The sequence below is a fragment of the Urocampus carinirostris genome, chromosome 7 (assembly GCF_059441175.1).
Source record: "Urocampus carinirostris isolate Australia breed hairy pipefish chromosome 7, RoL_Ucar_1.0, whole genome shotgun sequence".
In the NCBI taxonomy this organism is placed as follows: Eukaryota; Metazoa; Chordata; class Actinopteri; order Syngnathiformes; family Syngnathidae; genus Urocampus; species Urocampus carinirostris.
Genome location: NC_142355.1, coordinates 15,419,666 through 15,437,957, shown reverse-complemented (window position 1 = coordinate 15,437,957; position 18,292 = coordinate 15,419,666). Strand labels below are relative to the sequence as shown.

Here is an 18,292-nt window from a genome sequence, read left to right as displayed (position 1 = left end):
GGCCAAACAAAGAACAAACACAAATAAACAAACAATCAGTGTTGGACATGTTAACAAATTAGTTAGTTATATTTACATACTACTTCTTCCAAAAAGTAACTGAGTCAGTCACTGAATTACTCTATACTAAAAGTAACGAGTGACTAGGGAAAGTAACTATCTCTGTTTTCGGCGTGCTGCAGCCAAAGTAAGGTACTGCTTTTTCCCGCCAGTTAATGGCGTTGTTACGGTGTTATGCCGAGAAATGCATCCCTGCCGAGATTTAGCTAGCTACTAGCTACTATCACCACTTTTACCTCGTTTTATCTCACTTTTACATCACTTTTCGGGAATGTAATGGCGAACATATAACCAAAACCACTTCGTCTTGCATTTGTTGGGAATGTAATACAACTTAAACCATCCCGTCTTTGTATTTGTTGTGAATGTAATCGAACGGTAATGCACACCGTATACAAATCACTTTTGAGCAAGTTGAAACTGTTATGCACTCTACCATAAAGCTTATTTCAGCATAATAAGCTTTATGGTAGAGTGCATAACAGTTCTCAAAAGTTCTATGAAAGTGCAACGTTAATTTGCAGATTCTCACTTTTCACGAGTTCTGGTCCCATTAACCGCGATAACCGAGGGATCTCGGTAGAGTAAGTGTATAAAATGTGCCATGGTTGTGGAAGAATAAATAGATCTTATGGTAGTTTTAATTCTGTGGGCCTTATTATATACCTAAAATATATCACGCAAAAATATTTTAAGGAGTTCACCTTATAATACGGTGCGCCTTACAGTATAGAAAATACAGTAGTTTGTCAGACCTGGTGGAATGTACGTAGTGTGGCGTTCGGGTCCTCAGATCCGGCGTGGACGGCATGCTTGACTGAGAGTTCCACTGAGGGAGGCCCCTAATGGGGCTGCTCTGGAGAGAGTTGCTACCGCCTGCTTCTGTGCTACCAGAGCTCGGGAATCTTCTGTGACTGTTGATGAACAGTAACAAATCAATAAAATACCCCCTTAGGCAAATAATGGTGTGTTTATCCACAAATGTCCTGTGTTATAAGTTTTCTGATGGCAAATTTTGTGAAAATGTTTCATACCTGGAGTGAGACGAGCGCTTCTTTACTTTTTCATACGGCTCGTCAAGCGAGGACTCGCTCCACATTTTGGGTTTGATGGGGGATTTGTCGTAGTCGGCCCGGCCAAAGTGCAGGTGCCGCAGCCCGTCCAGAGATTGTGGAGGAGGGGGACGACTGTGAGATGGCGGACGAGGGGGGAGGCCTTTGTGAGGGGACGCCATTGGTGAAAAATTTGGGGTGCCGGTCATCTGGGAGTCGTCGTCGTCCAAAACCAGTGCATCGGATAGCGAACTGTCTTCAGAACCCATGTTGGCCTCTGCAGGACAAAACAAATATGGTCCAGCTGAACTTTGAGAATCAATAGATTTGGTATTACTTAAACTGGAGAACATCAAAGTGATGCTTTGTTTATTTTATGAAGCCACTTGTTTTTTATTTGAATTGTCATTGAAATTTCAAGTATGTTATTGTGTGACTAAGTTATGACAAGAAAACAGATTTAGATTGATTCTAAAATCCTTTTTGTACGCATAAAAGTAAATTTTGCAACTAAAAATATGCTTATCAACTGAAAATAGAGTAGATGATTGGTCATCAAACTGAAAAAGAAATTAAACGGGGCTGGTAAAATCAAGATCTACCAAAATTTAGGTTTTCCCATCCCACACCTAAACCCAAATTAAGAGTGTGATTTTACCACAATTTAGGTTAAATGTGGTCTATTGTCTTGTCCATTGTTCATTTAATTGCCGGCTATTGTTCAAATAAACGTCGACTCTGGTGTTTCATCTAATCATATAACCACTCATCAAACATAGTTTTTCTTCCCTCTGCCTAATACGATAGGTGCTACAACTTACACTTAACTTAGGGCCCGGTCACACAGCCATTTGCGTCTGTATCGCGGGTAAAATTTTGCGATTTCTTTTTGCCCGTGGTTGCCCGCGATAGAAAATGCGCAAAATTGGCTAACCCGCTGTTTATCCGTGGTATGCACACAAAACAGACGCCGGCGACTGTTCCGCTTCCTCATCGCGTCAGTTCCACTTCCTTTCCGCGGGTGGACCACGGGTATAAAAGCTGCCGAGCCGGGCAGTAGAAATCATAACCGCTCAAGACAAAGTCCCGTGAAGATCAAGATTTCAAGCTATGGCACCGAAGAAGAAGCCAATATGTTATTATTGTAATAGTTTTTCATTTTTATTTTTTTTATCTTGTTATGAAATGAAAAGAAATGTCAAGAAATAAAAATGGATTAAGACGAGGTCACTACGGTGACGGGGATCCATGTTCACCCCTTGACGTCTCGAGCACAACTGACGTGTGCTCGGCAAATCGCGCTGTATATACGAGGAGAAAGGCGTTTGACCGTCACACGCGTTACACACGCTAATTCACGTGTTAACACCGCGATACAGGCGCAGAACAAACGTGCTATGACCGTCCTCCACCGGCGATTACCCGCTAAAATTTCGCTTCCTACCCGCGTGTAACCACGCCCTGGCCGCGGCCGTAGCACGTCGCTCCGCGTCTGTACTGCGTCATTACCTCGTGTGTACCACGTGTGCCGCCCGCGATTACCCGTGGTCTAAAGTTTTGAGCAGCGCAAAACTTTTTCGCGCAGCCAACCGCGTGTGAATTTCTTGCCACGTGTAAAGCACGGCTGTATCTCGTCTGTATCGCGATCTCAAAGCGTCCAACAGCGTCTGCTTCACGGGCAGAAATTTCTGGCCGTGATTCAGCCTCGATACACCCGTGAAAGGCTGTGTGACCGGGCCCTTATAAAGCAATTTTTCATAAGTATCACTAAATATTGCACAAAAGTGTGTCAAATAGTTGTCAGAATATGTATGAGTCGTTTTCAGAGATATTTACAAGTTTTGATACATTATTAATTCTGGACATTTAGAAACATAAATTCATTGGTTCATGAAGAGATGAGCCACTAAATGAGAAATTTCTGTTACACATAGTGTTCTAGTACCTTCAATGATTAGGGATGCCCTCTGTGTGGGCTTCTTCCCAGAACGTATGCGATATTCATTGATGGAGTTCTCTATCTCCTGCAACTTCTTGAGTGCGTTTAGATAAGACGTCTTCCTTTGCTTCTTCAGCTTTTTGCTGCTCACATGCGGGTCACTGGCCAAGCGCCGGGCGGCTTCTGTAATCTGTGATTGAATGGCGAACTCTCGCTCCAGCCGCTCCAGTTCCTCTTCCTAGAACAAGCACATGTACATTTCCGTGAGTGACACCAGTGAGCTTAGTGAACGTACTTATAGAGTTCCAGAATCAACAAAAGGCTTAGTTTAAAGGCCCAGTAATTCTAATGTACACAATGTGGCGCAGAAATAATTTATCTTGGTCGCAGCATGTTTTCGCCCAGCTGAATCTTTTCTATAGAAACACTCGGTGCGCCAAAAATAACACACTAGTGTCTGTAACAAGGTTGCCTTTCTCTAAACGTGTACTGGGATTTGTCATACCGGGATTGCCAAGTCAGACATCTCAATCCTACTCCAAAACTATATTTAGTATCAAAACTACTCTAATCTTCACTCAAACAAGTATGCATTGGTTAGTATTGTACTGTACAACCCTACTTTTGCTTTCATTTTTCGCCTTATTGTTTTAGTTGTTCTTAAAATTAGAGTGTACTATTGAAAGACATTTATTATATTCTATACGATTGTATTTTTTTAGCTGTGTAGGGACACTGTGTTTCCAGGCCAGCTTCAACATGAAACGAGGGAAAGTAGCGATAATTATACAAGCTGTACAGAATTTGGAACTTTTTTACCCTGGGTCGCCACCTCTGCCTTGTTTTATCATTGCAGCCTCTGTCGAGCAAGCTCATGATGCGTGTGCAAGTATGTGCATGTTGACAAACTCGAGGCCGATGCAAAATTAAAACAAAACTGGGACTTTGGACGGGGATGTGAGAGCACAAAAACGGCTCCTTATGAGGCATTTGTATCGTAATAAGTTCAACAGGAGAAACTGAATAGATATTTTTTTTTTAACTTCCACCTTTTTAAAGACACCTCAAACAATATACTCCACCTTTAAGATTTGGCTTTATTCAATGTCATAATAAGTTATCCACGCAATTTTCTTGCATCATATGTAACTTATTGTACTGTATCACTGTAATTTGTGACTTCACACGGTTCTAACCTAAATATTTTAAAAATAATTTACCTCTCCGTTGGGAAGAATCTTCTGCTCATCCAGTTTGAAGGCAGTGCCTATCTTTCGCCTAACTGTAGGAGCTTCCTCGCCTGGATCAAGAGGGTATTCCTTTGGAAGTTTCCCTGTCAGCTCCTGCAAATGAGTAAAAAAAAATATAATGAGTCTTTAAATGACAGTTTTAAAAAATATGTTTTTTCCGCTCCCAAAGTTTTGGCATACAGCTTCTCTAATGCAGATGTTCCTGAGCTCCACAAGCCTTTGTTTCAGCGTCTCCTCCAGTGCCTCCTGGCGGGCCCTCAGTGCAGCTAGCATGTCTTTCTTGGCTGTTTGGGAGCTGTCTGATTCCTGAGATCCTGCAAAACAATCAGAGCAGTCTAGTGTAAGGAGCATACTATTATGCTGCTGCCTGTAGTTGTGGGATTTTTTAGCTGGCCAGGATAAAGAAGGAAAAATTGTCCATGCACCTGCATAAGTCTGCCAGGATGTTTATAGGGAAGTGAGTGGAACATTTCGATAAGGAAACTGTTTATTTCAAGGAAAAGGGGGGCAGTGGGGAGGACAAGGTCGGTGACGCACTTTTCAGGAGGGGCCAGGATAGTGCCAGCCTTGTTTGTAACACGACTTTAGGTTTAAGACAAACTGCTAACACACGCACGCACGCACACACACCGTCGCCCTCTCCTTGGGAAAAGACAGAAACAACACAAGACTCACCCGCTGAGAAAGCTGTGGCAGAAAGAAAGAAACAACATCGCTTTAATTCACTTGAGGTTGAATTGAATCTCGGCCTCAAAAGACACTTTGGACGGTAGACTGGCTTAATATAAAGGGAACAGTGTCTGGTGGAGGCATGGTAACTGGGAATCAGCAACTTTTGTCTGTAATATGAAAACCAAGTGGACCGTATATACCCTAAAGGATTATGTTTCTGTTTAGAAACAGTATGCTTTTAAGTGGACATTGGGCTGTATTCATTAAAATGCATAAACACTGTGATATACTAAATGCAGGTCATCATCTCATTAGCTGCACCGCTTATCCTCAGTAGGGTCGCGGGGGTGCTGGAGCCCATCCCAGCAATCATCGGGCAGTGGGCAGGGGACACCCGGAACTGGTTGCCAGCCAATCGCAGGGCCTAAATGCAAGTATTATTAATAATTATGAATGAATGCTTAGTAGTTAAAAAGGGAAGAAAATGTAGATTGTATGGAGGACAATAAAACTGCCAGAGTTTAATACTGTCAAAAGTTTGCTTGTTATGCTAAAAGACAAACAGAAGCAGTCAGTGAAGAAAAAGAAACTGAGATATATTGAATGGCCTTCATTTAACAATACATTGTTGAAAAATGTCAGGGAATAAAATCCAATTTGAACAAGTTGCACTAAATGAGCTGTAGTTTAAACTCAAGACGAACAAGAGTGGGTCACAAAGTCTTTGTGTGATTGTTATTATCGCCTCACACAACACACCATTTGCTCAGCATTTGTCTGCATTGTTTGAAAATGCCATTGAAAAGCTGACAGACGACCTGTTGAACTTTACATTCCCATAAATGCCAAATTTAGAAGTATGGAGAGTTAGTAAGTTAGTATGTGCCACATGGAAAAAAGTGAGACACATACTAGACACAGAGGCAGGGGAAATTATTTGTATTTTTCTACCAGTATTCTACGTGCATTTGTTTAAGTTCCAAATTTCAAACAAGGCCCCTTCAGAATTGACGTTTGAGATTTTTTGTGAGCTGCACAATTGACGGAATTTCTTTCTTGAGGCAGCTGTTCGTGTGCATCCAGCTGTCAACCAACGCCCAGCTCCAATGCCACCACACGAGAATGCCTTTGCCTTTTAATCTTTCACTTTAACCCAACAGTAGCACAGACTCATAAACAAAGTACAGAAGAACCTTCTTTTGTACGATTTTAAGTTGTTCCAGGATCGTGCTTGCAGCTTGAATTGCTCATGTAATGATCACATTTTTCCAATAAGAAATAATTAAAAACTAAGTGGTCCGCTACCTGCCCTCCGAAAAGCATACACGTCAACCTTAAATAGCGAAAGAACACAATATGAAAAAAAAACAGATTCTAATAGTAATTTGGATCAGGTCAACATTCAAAATATGAACTACCATACAGCAAGATAGCGATTACGAATATTATGTTTACTTATATATTATATATATACAACATCCGACTCATGTTATTCACGAACGAAAACGTCTATGAGCCAACTCTTGGCAGTGAACAAAGTTGTCATATCATGAGAGGGATCAGAATTAGAAATAATGGCCAGAATAGCTCAAACCACACCACACTTGCCAGACTTTAAACCCATCTGGAGGGACAAGAACAGAGCAGTGAAATCAAAGATCAGACTCGTGCAAGCGCTGGTTACTTAATCTTCCTCTACGCTTGCGAGACACGGACTCTCACAGAAAAACTCGAAAAGAAAATCCAGACAATGGAGATGTGATGCTACAGGAAACTTCTTGGCATCAGCTACATAGCCCATGTGACAAACGAAACAGTGCACCATCAGAGAGCACATTGGACCCTACTAAGAACTGTTGTCAACTGTCTGCAGACAGAAACTTTAGTGGTATGGTTACGTCTCAAGATCATCAGGACTGACCAAGATTATTCTCCAGGGCATAGTCCAAGGGCGCAGGAGGAAAGACCGAAAAAGAATTGGGCCGGCAACATTAAGGAATGGATTGGTGCCAACTTTGCCACGAAAACAGGCCAGGGACTGTAAACAGTGGAGAAGGCTGTCCAGAGTTGAATCCACATTGGTGCCCGGATGACCCATGCGGTTAGGGATCTGTAAACTGTGAGTTTGCATGTGCAAACTGGATGAGCTGATTCTGGCAGTAAGCAGTCACGAGCGTTGAGTGATCTCGAGTGTTTTCTAGTGGTAGCCTCTGGGACTGCCCGGGAACTCGATTATACTTCGTAAATTGTTATTGAAAAAAAATGATCGTACCAAAATGATCATGTTTAAGGTGTTTGTATTAGGATATACCATTCTATAAAATAGATGTACTAACCTGATGAGAGCAAACTGCCACTGCTCCCACTGATAATCTTGCCTTTGCTTCCCATGTTGGCCAGTTTTGACGTTTTCAACGTCCCCGTTTCGGTTAGGTCGATGGCAATCTCACTCAAGCTGCGTGCGGCGTGGATCTTAGACTGTACACACAAACCGTTGAATTAATGTATTGGTCCTGTAATAGTATGTGCATTTGGAGGACAAACAGAACGTTTCTGACCTTGCTCTGCTTGCGATCCAGATAGAACTGGTGTTGGCTTATGGCCATGGCCCAGATAGATTTGATAAGGGCCGGACAGGCATACCAGGTATGCACGGCGATGCCGCTGTGGCCAAATGTCCTGCGAGTCACCGACGCCCTACAGTAAAAGCGGACACCAGGCCTCTTTATACACACTGATTGTTAAAAAATGACAACACTGAAATGTTTAAGATGTAGCTGACATTTTGACAAGCGAACATTTTGAAAAAAAAAAAGAGGTGTCCTGATTTCAATGAAGATGAAAAAGAATAACAATTGGCTGGGCCACTAGTACAGTATTTTTTCATGCCATGACAACACAAAGTGGCGCCAACACACTTTTTGCTGTATACTTGGGGAAAAAAAGATCCCTTCAATCGAAAATGAAAATAGGGCCCTGTGAATGTGTTTGAAAGAAAATGTATGGTAAATGGTAAATACATTTCTATAGCGCTTTTCAAGACAATGAAGACTTCCCAAAGTATGGTAGATGATAGATAGATGATAGAATTGTAGTGTCAGTGTTGTGTTTTTCTGTCATTTGGTCTCCTTTATGTCGAAGGGTCCTTGGGCAAGACAATGAATCCCTAATGCCCCCGATAAGCAGGTAGGCGCCTTGCAAGGCTGACTCCTTATTGGTGTCTGAGTGTGTGAATGGGTAAGTGTGAAGCACATTGTGAAGCGCTTTGGGAGGTCTTCATTGACTTGAAAAGCGTTATATAAATGCAGACCATTTACCATTCCTTTACCCAATGGCAGGGCATTACAGGAAGAGAGAAATCGGAAAATATGTTTCATCCCTGATCTTGCCCATTCAGAACACGCACTACACTTTTACCTTTTTAATCTTTGATCATAAAACACATACGATGTTGTTTTAACTGCACTCACAGTAGTTAATTAAAATAAAAATATATACATACAAGTAAATTGGCTGATCTTTTTAGACCAATGAAAGAGATTAGGTTGTTGGGGCTATTTTATAAGGGCTTTATAAGGGCCGATCATTGGCCCCCAAAATTAAGGAAATTGTTCCCAATTGTTGGCTGACCGGACGATCCTTGGGAAAAAAACAACGTAAACATTCCGATCCTTTGTAAAATAGTTACAAACTACTTGAGCCCACTTACATTTATTAATTGACATCTTATAGTTGCTTTCAGCATTAAGGACATCTTATGTTTTGACAAATGTATACAAGTACAGGTTTTGATTGAATCCATCATTAAAATAGATATTTTAAATCTATTTCAGTATAATATTATAAATGAAACAGTGAATATCATTATGGTGGGATAGATTTATATGAAATATACAAAAAAAAGTCTCATTCATTTCATTTAGACCTTGACAGTGTCATATTTAAATGCAAATCATGACAATGGTGCATGTAAATAAAATGGGAAACCGCTGGAAAAGTTCATTTGTTCCGCAAAAATATGTCCAACGTAAAGACTAACACGGCATGACTATTACTGTGCCACTTCAGCGGCAATAAAAGGTTTCTCCGATGCTTGCAAAAAGAGGAGGCACGGATTAGCCACACACGAAGCTGGCGTGTTTGCTCATCCTTATTTAAACACATACTCACAGCCAGCTCACCCTAATGACAGCTCCTCAATAAGAAAACAGCGCTGCTCGCAGTTTCACCCTGTCCCTGAATGTTTTTCCTCTCCCCCGCAACACCACACATATGGAGCCATGTTAAATAAATACAGGCAGGATTCTCTAAGAAAAAGTCTCCCGCTCACACAGATGTCGAGTCCTTCGTGGGGTTCCTTTGACAAGACTTTTTGACGTGTGTATTTGAAGCTTGTAAAGTATTTGGGGGGAGAAGTATAGGGATTTAGGATATTATTTCAGGGAAAAGAAATAAGGCATGATAAAATACACATAAAAATGACATAACTGAACTGTCAGTTGATGTGATAAGTCGATCGCTATTTCAGTAGCTAATGGGCTGGGTAATAACACCAAATAAAAACAATGTTACTTTTATTACTTTTAATCAATGCCAACAAAGTTTATATAATACGGGAATTAAACCACCTGTGGCTTGTAAAGCTTGGTACCAAAGTGGGTTTTCAATAGGTGGGCGTGGAGGAGTGCCTTGCATCATTTGTTTCAAAAAAAAGGGGAGAAAATGTTTTTAAACGGCTGCAACGATGAAAAAAATCTATGTAGATGGGCTTGTGGCATTTATTTGGAATATAGATTGTTTATGCATTTCCTTGTCTTTTGGTGATACATGGTTGTTTTTGGTGTATGCCATCTGTTTTACACTAAAGAAACAAAAAGTTTGCAGTTTGGATTGTTTTATGGTTAAAGGGACACTGTAATATTTAACCACTAGATGTCGCGGTATTGTGTAGTGAGACCGAAAATGAGTGTTAGAAAGCCCAAGGAGGATTACAAACTAGGGAGACTCTAAGTAATCAAACCAAACTATTTTTCTTATTTTCATGCTCACCCTTTCACAATATTAGCAGCAAGATGGCAGACAATCATGTTAAATTCCTCTAGGTGAGCCTCATGATATGTAAATAAAAATGCAAGTTTATATGATAATGTATTTTGGCTTATTTATGTATTTATACCACTATAGAGAGTGTATTATCATTTATGGCTGTTACGGTTTATTTTGTTGGTAAATAGCCAGTAAATCAAAGTGCTTCAAGGCATATGTGTAAGTGTCTCTTTTTGAACAGTGGAAAGTTGCAAGTTCTTGTGTAGTATCATGCACCCACTAATGTTACAAGCCTTTCTAAGGTTCAAGACTGTACAGTGTGTGCCTTTTAAGGAAATACAAAGTTAAATACATATTTGCATTTAAGTATATTGAAAAAGTCTAATTTATCAGAAAAAGTGGCAACATTCAATTAATATGAAATAATTTTATAATGGTTTTTACTTGTATATCTCAAGAATCGAATCTTGAGACTGAGCATGAGCAAAAGCAAACTTTAACATTGTTACGATCAGTCTGTGTTATAGATTTACCTCCTGGGGTCATGAACTTCCACTGAAAACTTCTTCTCTCGGAAGTAGAGGTTCTCCAGTTGACGCCATTGAAACACCTGAGGTTTCAGGAGACAGAACACAGTCCGGGTGTGAGTCCACTCAGTTTTGAGGGAAATCCTTTTCTCCGTAAGCACCGTCAAGAGAGCATTAAAAAGCTTGATTATCATAAAACAGCCAAAGTGCAGTTTCTTTAGTTACATCCTCCAGTACTTGCTTCACCAACAGTAGGCGTGAGTTAGTGAAAGTGAGTACAGTTTCCCCCTCTCCTGTAATTTGACTTGGAGAGACAGAGGGAGTTTGGTTTGCTTGTTGGGGTGGGGCCGGGGAGGTTTTAGGGCTCCTAACCCCGCCTACATCCCACATGGACTGCGCTTCCTGTCCTGTGGTCAGGGAGGAGTGTGAGTAATGGTACAGGGGAGGAGTGATGAGGCATTCTGTGAGCACCCCCTGGACCTCTCCCCTCCTTCCTCTCCACAATTGAAGTGGCCCTTTGCTTTGTTTGATCAGAGCTCAGCGAACACATAAACACACACGGTCTGAATCTGGTTCTCGTTAGGGGGGAGTTATAGAGCTGAGTTGCCCCGACACGGGCCAATGGTCATCCAACAAAATATTTTGGAGAAATGAGAATTTATATATACCATATTTATTTGTGTTAAACGTGAATTTTTGTACACCCAAAACCCCCAAAAAGAACTCAAAGTGAGGGTGTATGTTATATACAAGGTTTTACATAGTACACTACCATATTTGGGTAATGTTTTATCAGTTGATGAATGTTGCTGACCACTTTTGGGCAGAATTCGACCCATCGTGATTTAAACCATGACTATAGGGGTGAAAGCGCTCAACCTTAACCATTAGACGACTGGGTTTAAAAAATGACACAGGGAACTGCATTGGAGTTAATCTGATAACCACACTATTTTTACTCACAGTCCTACATTTTACAACGTTGTAATGGAGCATTATGAAACCTTTTCCCATTATGAAATGTTGTACAATGTTATTTTGGCTGAACTCTTTCCCATAATGCAACATTGTTATGGCTGAACTTTTTCCCAAAACGCTCCATTATTTCCCCCTTAAAACTTGTTAACTTTATATTGTTGGAGTGTTTCATGCAAATTTTGTTTGTATTGATACAATGTAAAAAAAAAAGCATTAAAAAAACGAAACTAAAAATAGTGTGATATGATATTCAATGATTTTCCCTTCCTGTCTATAACCCTAGTAGTCTAGTGGTTGAGGCCTGGCACTTACACAGTGCGATCTGGGTTTGAATCCCATAGTATCCAATGTTGTGCGAATGTGGTCAGCAATTATCTGCTCATCAATCATTTCTTAAATAGGGTAATGTACTATCCGAGTTCACATTTCATCACAATGTTTCTTATCTACAATACTATGTTTAAACTAACAAAAAGTGAAACACAATTTCATATGGATTTTTCATCAAAAATTGGGTTTGTGTTACACACAAATACAGTATATATAAAACATTCCAAAAAGGTTAAATACACTATTGTGCCAGGAGCAGAATAGCGGGAAAAACAAGTCAGACATATGCAAGAGGGATAATGGTAGTTATTAGATGATAACTTAAAATGTTCACCAATAAAGGCATAGATTCATTCAAACTGGGAGGGCATTTAATGGTTTAAACAGGTTTTAACTCATTGATTAAATCAGCTGTCAAGTGTTAACTTAAAAGCTAAAGTCGTTTTAAAGCTTTAACTATGACAACAGCATTTTTCCCATTACAAAATGGTTTGTACAATACTATATTACCGTTTTATTGTTGCTGTAGGGCTAAATCTTCTTTTGGTTTAATCTTTCTCTGGGTAATTATCACATAAGCAAGCTATTACACTCAAATTCTCATTTTATCTAAGGGCAATCTGGTCATGTTTGCTTTGGGAGTGTGAGAGGAAGTTAAAGAATCATTTATACAATTCGTCTCAGGTTTTGGAGAAGAAAAGTGTGCTCTCTTATCAGACTTTTTGCTTAATGGAGCAACAAGCGCTAATGTGGCATAGTGCTAAAAATAGCATCTGGTGACTGATAGTGAACTCCTGTTTTCGTTGGCCAGAATAATGGAGATAAGAGGCATTTGTAATTGTGTTCGGACACGACATATTGGATTTTCATGCTCGCATATGCTTTCTTTTTCCGAAAGAAAGTAAAGTCTTCCAATAGTACTGCAGCGCCTGCGATTCAGGCACATGTAAGCAATAAATCTTAAATCCAGGAAAAATGCACATGACAGCACAAACTTTCACAATGCAGAGTGGGTAGATATTCTTTAACAATAGGTTGCACATATCCTGACTATGTCACACAAAAAAAGGTTAGCTCCGATAAAAAAACTAGGCCATTCTTGGTATTCTGGAGAAGAATAGTTTTTAAATAGCCTTGCTTGGAGTATTATTCTTTTCTACAGCTGGACCGCAATGTTACGTGTATGTGGGTGGGGTTCTGGTCTATCAAGCCATCGTCAAGGCAAAACCCATACACTCTTTCCTGTTGTTTGCTGGGCTTGTGCCATCTTGGAAAAAACTAATGAGAACCGGCTGGATGTCTGGATAAGTCAGTGCTGCAACAAATTACGTGGGTGCTTATGCTCAGACATGAAATTATACAATATGCTTAAAATCAGACACTCAACAAACTGGTCTATCCAATGATGTAGTAGAACCTACTATATTGTGATCTTCATGTGTAGGTGTGTGCATGTGTGGTCTTAAGTTAGCTAAGACCATTCCAGATCCCCAAATAACCATAGGGCCTAATTCAATAACCCAAACAAAATAATACAAATGTTGCTAGAAGCCTATTGAAAGTAGTGTCCCTTGCAGGGTCCAGACAAAGTTCTAAAACCCCTGGCCCAGACATTTTTTCAGCAGAATTTTTGAAGGCATATTCCCCTGTACTAGCTTGTTTTCTAGCAAGAGTGTGTAATGATGGTTTTCAAAGCAGACGTTTGCCGTGATATCTTCTGAAGCATTAATAACTCTACTATTCAAAAAAGACAAGGACCCCATTCTTTGCAGCAGTTAGAGACTAATGTACCTCTTAAATACTGACTTAAACTATTTGAACAAAAGGTTCTTGCTGTTCGCCTATCCCTACACTTATTGACCCAGATCAGACTGGCTTCATTTTGGGCCGTCAACTCTTTGACAATACTTGAAGTTTATTGAACATTAAATGCTCATCATCACACTAGAGATATCTTTATGTTTTAGGAAAGTTTGGATTAGACTCAAATTTTATATCATGGATCAAAATTCTTTATTCCTCTCCAATAGTGAGCGTCTATATTAACAGTGTAAAATCTGATTAGTTTCCTTCATCCCGTGGTACTTGTCTGCAGAAATCACTCACCTTACCATCCTGCTCTGATCGAGGATTTGTATCATGATCAAACAGTTGCCTAAAGACACTTGACAATCTGTATATTGACAGTGTATTTCCCTCATTTATTATCCTCTCAGAAAAGTTGTCATGATTACAAGACAAGCGGCAAAAGAGGAAAAGTCACAATCAAATACGTAAAAAGAGGAAAAGTCAAAAAAAGAATGCAAGAAAGGATGATCAACTCGGACAAAACAGCCAGTAGTCCCCCAGCGACAGACTAAGCAAAAATCGAATTACTCAAAGCTGAAATGAGCGCTAAGCATTCACTGATTACTACAATTGCTGTTTGTTTTTCAATGGGACGCGGCGTTTGTTTTGCTCTTTGTAGTCGGTGACATCAAAACTCGAAGGTAAATGAGGTCAAACTGTCTACTTTAAAAATTAGTTTCTCGAGATCCATGGCTTGTGGAATATTTTAGAACGGTTTTCCATGAATGTGGGGAGGAACACTACACATTTTGTGCAAAAGTTAAAAAATAAAATAAAATAAAATAATTCTGACTACTGTATGATAGCCTGCACCTTGTGACACTTAACCATAACATCACATAGGTACATATATAATGAGCGATCAGAACTGAAAATAATATTTTCTTCTATCCTATTATCGAAATCACTGTCCATAGCGCTGCTAAGGAGACAAAACAAGCTCCCGCACATCACGTCTTTTCTTATGTGAATCAATGTGATATTTAGGAGGCAACTGGACTCTGGCATGATTTGACAAAGTAATGTGAGTGAGTGCCAGATGGGAGGGGGAAGTCAGGCTTCAGCACGGTACAGAATAAATGGCGTGTGAGTTCAGCCTAAATCAGTCATGAAGACATTTTCTATATTATTTCTGCAAAATCCTTCTTGCTGCTGAATAAGCAAACTCTCAATAATACCACAGACTGCACTTATTCATTTTGTCCAGAGTTACTAGGCATTACTGAGTACTGTTTTTTTACATAGTCTACAATTACTTCAAAATTAAGTTAATCTTTTAAAACTATATCTTAACTAATAATTGTCTTAAAGAATTCTGTAAAACAAAAACTGATTATCCGTGAAAAACCAAAAGGTGGTATTATGAGATATATTTGTCAGAATGTCCAGTTCATAAATTGTTTTAGTTCCTGTTAATGTATGTGAACTGGTTAGCATAGATGTGTTTATATGGGTTTAAGTGCTTCAAATCGTTTTGGTAGCCGTTCAGTGCAAAGGGATGGTGTTAAACCCATTAACACCTTGTGATGTGACGCCAAACACCAGTGAACGAGGTATTAAACACAACGGGAGGTAAGCAAAAAGACTTTTGCATAAAAAACTAGCTCTGATTAGGTGGATTAATGAGAGGTTGCAAAGAGAGCGTGCCTTAGATGCTAATCCTCCTAAGACATAAGTACACCGCTCTGTATGAAGATAATGAGCTGACTCACTGTAGTGGGAAGAATGAAATGTGACCTTTTAGTCACAAAGGAACAATGTGAAAAATCTTGGTCAAACATTTTTTTTATCTGATGCTAAAAAAAAAAAAAAAACAAAAAACAATGTAATGATAATTCATGCACTATTAAGGGGTGCTAACACTTTTTGCAAGCAAGCTACTTATGAAATGACCAACTCAAAATAATCAACCAACAACAAAAAAAAAGGTAACGCATTTAATTATTTTCAAAGGTATTAGGGCTTCTATGAACATCTAATATCATCTAGTATATTACTGGACTAGAGGAGGAAAGTTAATGCTCTTGCTGCATTGGACTAGATGTATCCCAATAAAGAAAAAGCGCTGAATACTTTCCCATGACTGATCGAGAGTACCTCTCCGATTGATTGGTAGATCACAATCAGGCTGCTGTTCATGACTAACTAGATATAGTAGAAAAGCTTTTGAATGTCATCTCACCTTTCTGGGCTTGACTTTGTCCTGATGGTCGTACTGAAATATGCCTTTATAGCTTAGTCCTAGCCACCATGGGATTCCCTGCTTATCCTATGGCAAAAAAACAGTTGTATACATCATTTTGTGTTTGTGTGTGAGTTGATGGTATGACAGCCAGAGAAATAAGACAACCAAAAGCTCTGATGGCCTCAAGCGCCATTATGACTTCATACTGTCTGGTTGAAAGTGCAAAATGAAAAACAACACATGGCCAACAGAGGACGATGAGGGAAAGAGAAGGCAGGGTAGTAAAACTGTACCTTTACGGCATAGTAATGTACTCCATATGTGGGCAGGGACTCCACAATACTCATGTAGCTGTAAGGACGAGGTATCAGACAACACATGTGAGACTTCTAGCCAAAGAAGTTAATCGCGATGAAGTGGCACATACTCACTTTACAATAGCTTGTCCTCTCGACTGCCCGTTGAGCTTCTTGTAGTGCTCGATAACTCGGTCCTCACTGGGGAGGCAGAATATATTGAAATGAAAATAAATAGATAAATACATGTGAAGAGTTTGGTAAGGAGATTTGATTGTCACCAGTAGGCCAGGGATGGGTGGTCTTTGAGGGCCTGGGTGGGCAGAGCAGGAAGCTTTTTAAGGTCAGACTTGGTTGCATCGTTACTAGAAGGGGAGAGAGAACACAAGGCCTGGTCAAGACATCTTTTTTGGTTCATAAAGCTTGGAAGTGACACAGATGAACTGTAGCGAGAAGACTGGATTATGTTACACTGGAGCAGGACATTAAATCAAGTGAGCAGACACTAAAGGGTGACAGCGGACGCTATGAGCGGCAGGCACAGAGGAAAGAGTCAAGTAACAAGAAGGCAGAGAGCAATAAAGAAGCATATTAAAGAGATATTGAAAGCGAGAAGATAGAAGAGTACCAAAAGGGCCCTGAGCCAAACAAAATTGGTTTCAGACTGCCATTGGCAGGAGGTCACGAAAACCTTCCTGTAATCCCAAAGTTTGTCTGCCAAACCAAGAGAAGATTGAGGGAAGCATAGAGAGGTGAGGGACAACCAGGGCTCCAAGTTCTAATTTCTCAGTATTCTTGACATGCAAATACAATTATTTAACTTCATCCATTCCCTTTTATGATACGAGATACTACAGCTTTTTTTCTGGTCTTTTCTTAAAACCCACAATATCAATTTACATTATGACTGCGTTAAATGTTTGTGATTCTACAAAGAAAACCACTTATATGTTGAGTGATTTCTCCATTTAAACAAATAACCTCCTTGGCTAGCTTGCTACCTTAACTTCAACGTAAAAAAGTGTGCTGTCTTCATCCATTAAATAAAATGGATTCCTATTGATATTAATCCTGACTGGCATCTTGTATGCTTGTTGAACAGGTCAATCATCCAACTCCTTAAAAACCATACACATTTTTCTGATCCATCCTTATTCTTCATCGACAAACCATCGATAATTACAGGATATTAAAAATTGTGCAATGACAACACTGGCTACAATAAGCCTATAATAAATACTGCACAAAACTTAATGACAGGTACATTGGTTTTCATAACCTTGGTTATGTTCCATGAATAATGCAGTAAATATATATATATATATATATATATATATATATATATATATATATATATATATATATATATATATACACACACACACACACACACACACACACACACACACACCAGCAATGAGTTTATGAAGCGGGACATTTTTACTTATCTAAAGAAAACCCACTCGGACAGTTAAGTTTAATCTGTTTTTAATATTGGACACCTTTTATCTTTTTATCATTACCATATTACTATTGTCAAAATTGGCCAATCATGTTGGTGTTCTTTGATTTTCCCACTCTTTAAGGCGGAGCTGCTCTTGTAATCCGTAATAAAGAGAGGGATCAGTGGAGGACTTTTAGAACAGGTTGGAATTTTTCTATCGGATGTTCGGTTCTTCTCCTTCCAAGTTCAAAGTCCATTGATGTCTTCTCTCCTTATTTTAAGTGTCTACTAAACTATAAACTTATCCCATACCTTCAATCTTAATAAAGCTCCTAGAAGGCACCAGTTACTTAATTTATTTAATTTTCTTTTAAAATGAATAGTTTATTTGATAATTGGTATAAGGGGTCTGAATGTCAAATACTATTCAGCTAGAGCATTTAACAAAAAACATTAAATAGTAACATAAGTGTATATAATCTTTTCTTTGGGGGGGTGTTGCTTTATAACACCTTTTACATCTTTTCCCTGCCATTTAGAGTCAAGAGTTGTTTATTTGTATACTCCTTAATGACAACAAGTCTCAAAGGGCTGTGCAAACAATACACAGACATTGTCAACATGAAATAAACTGTAGATAGTAACATCAATTATTATTATATTGT

General features: G+C 39.3%; 1 protein-coding gene across 8 annotated transcripts in view; it reads right to left on the bottom strand.

The window, feature by feature from the left end:
* Positions 1–18,292, bottom strand: part of frmd4a (FERM domain containing 4A) — a 162,253-nt gene that overhangs the window by 7,961 nt on the left and 136,000 nt on the right. For 4 of the 8 annotated variants that reach the window (XM_088339862.1, XM_088339861.1, XM_088339857.1 and 1 more), the window contains exons 8-20: positions 16,465–16,548; positions 16,319–16,384; positions 16,181–16,238; positions 15,885–15,971; positions 10,554–10,629; positions 7,532–7,674; positions 7,310–7,451; positions 4,977–4,988; positions 4,482–4,615; positions 4,272–4,394; positions 3,058–3,289; positions 1,095–1,389; positions 816–974 (exon numbers count right to left, since the gene is read on the bottom strand). In XM_088339862.1, coding sequence (XP_088195988.1) covers positions 816–974; positions 1,095–1,389; positions 3,058–3,289; positions 4,272–4,394; positions 4,482–4,615; positions 4,977–4,988; positions 7,310–7,451; positions 7,532–7,674; positions 10,554–10,629; positions 15,885–15,971; positions 16,181–16,238; positions 16,319–16,384; positions 16,465–16,548 — 1,611 coding nt within the window. Of the gene's footprint in view, positions 1–815; positions 975–1,094; positions 1,390–3,057; positions 3,290–4,271; positions 4,395–4,481; positions 4,616–4,976; positions 4,989–7,309; positions 7,452–7,531; positions 7,675–10,552; positions 10,630–15,884; positions 15,972–16,180; positions 16,239–16,318; positions 16,385–16,464; positions 16,549–18,292 lie in introns of all 8 variants that reach the window. The other 4 variants (XM_088339864.1, XM_088339860.1, XM_088339858.1 and 1 more) reach the window with 3 other exon arrangements.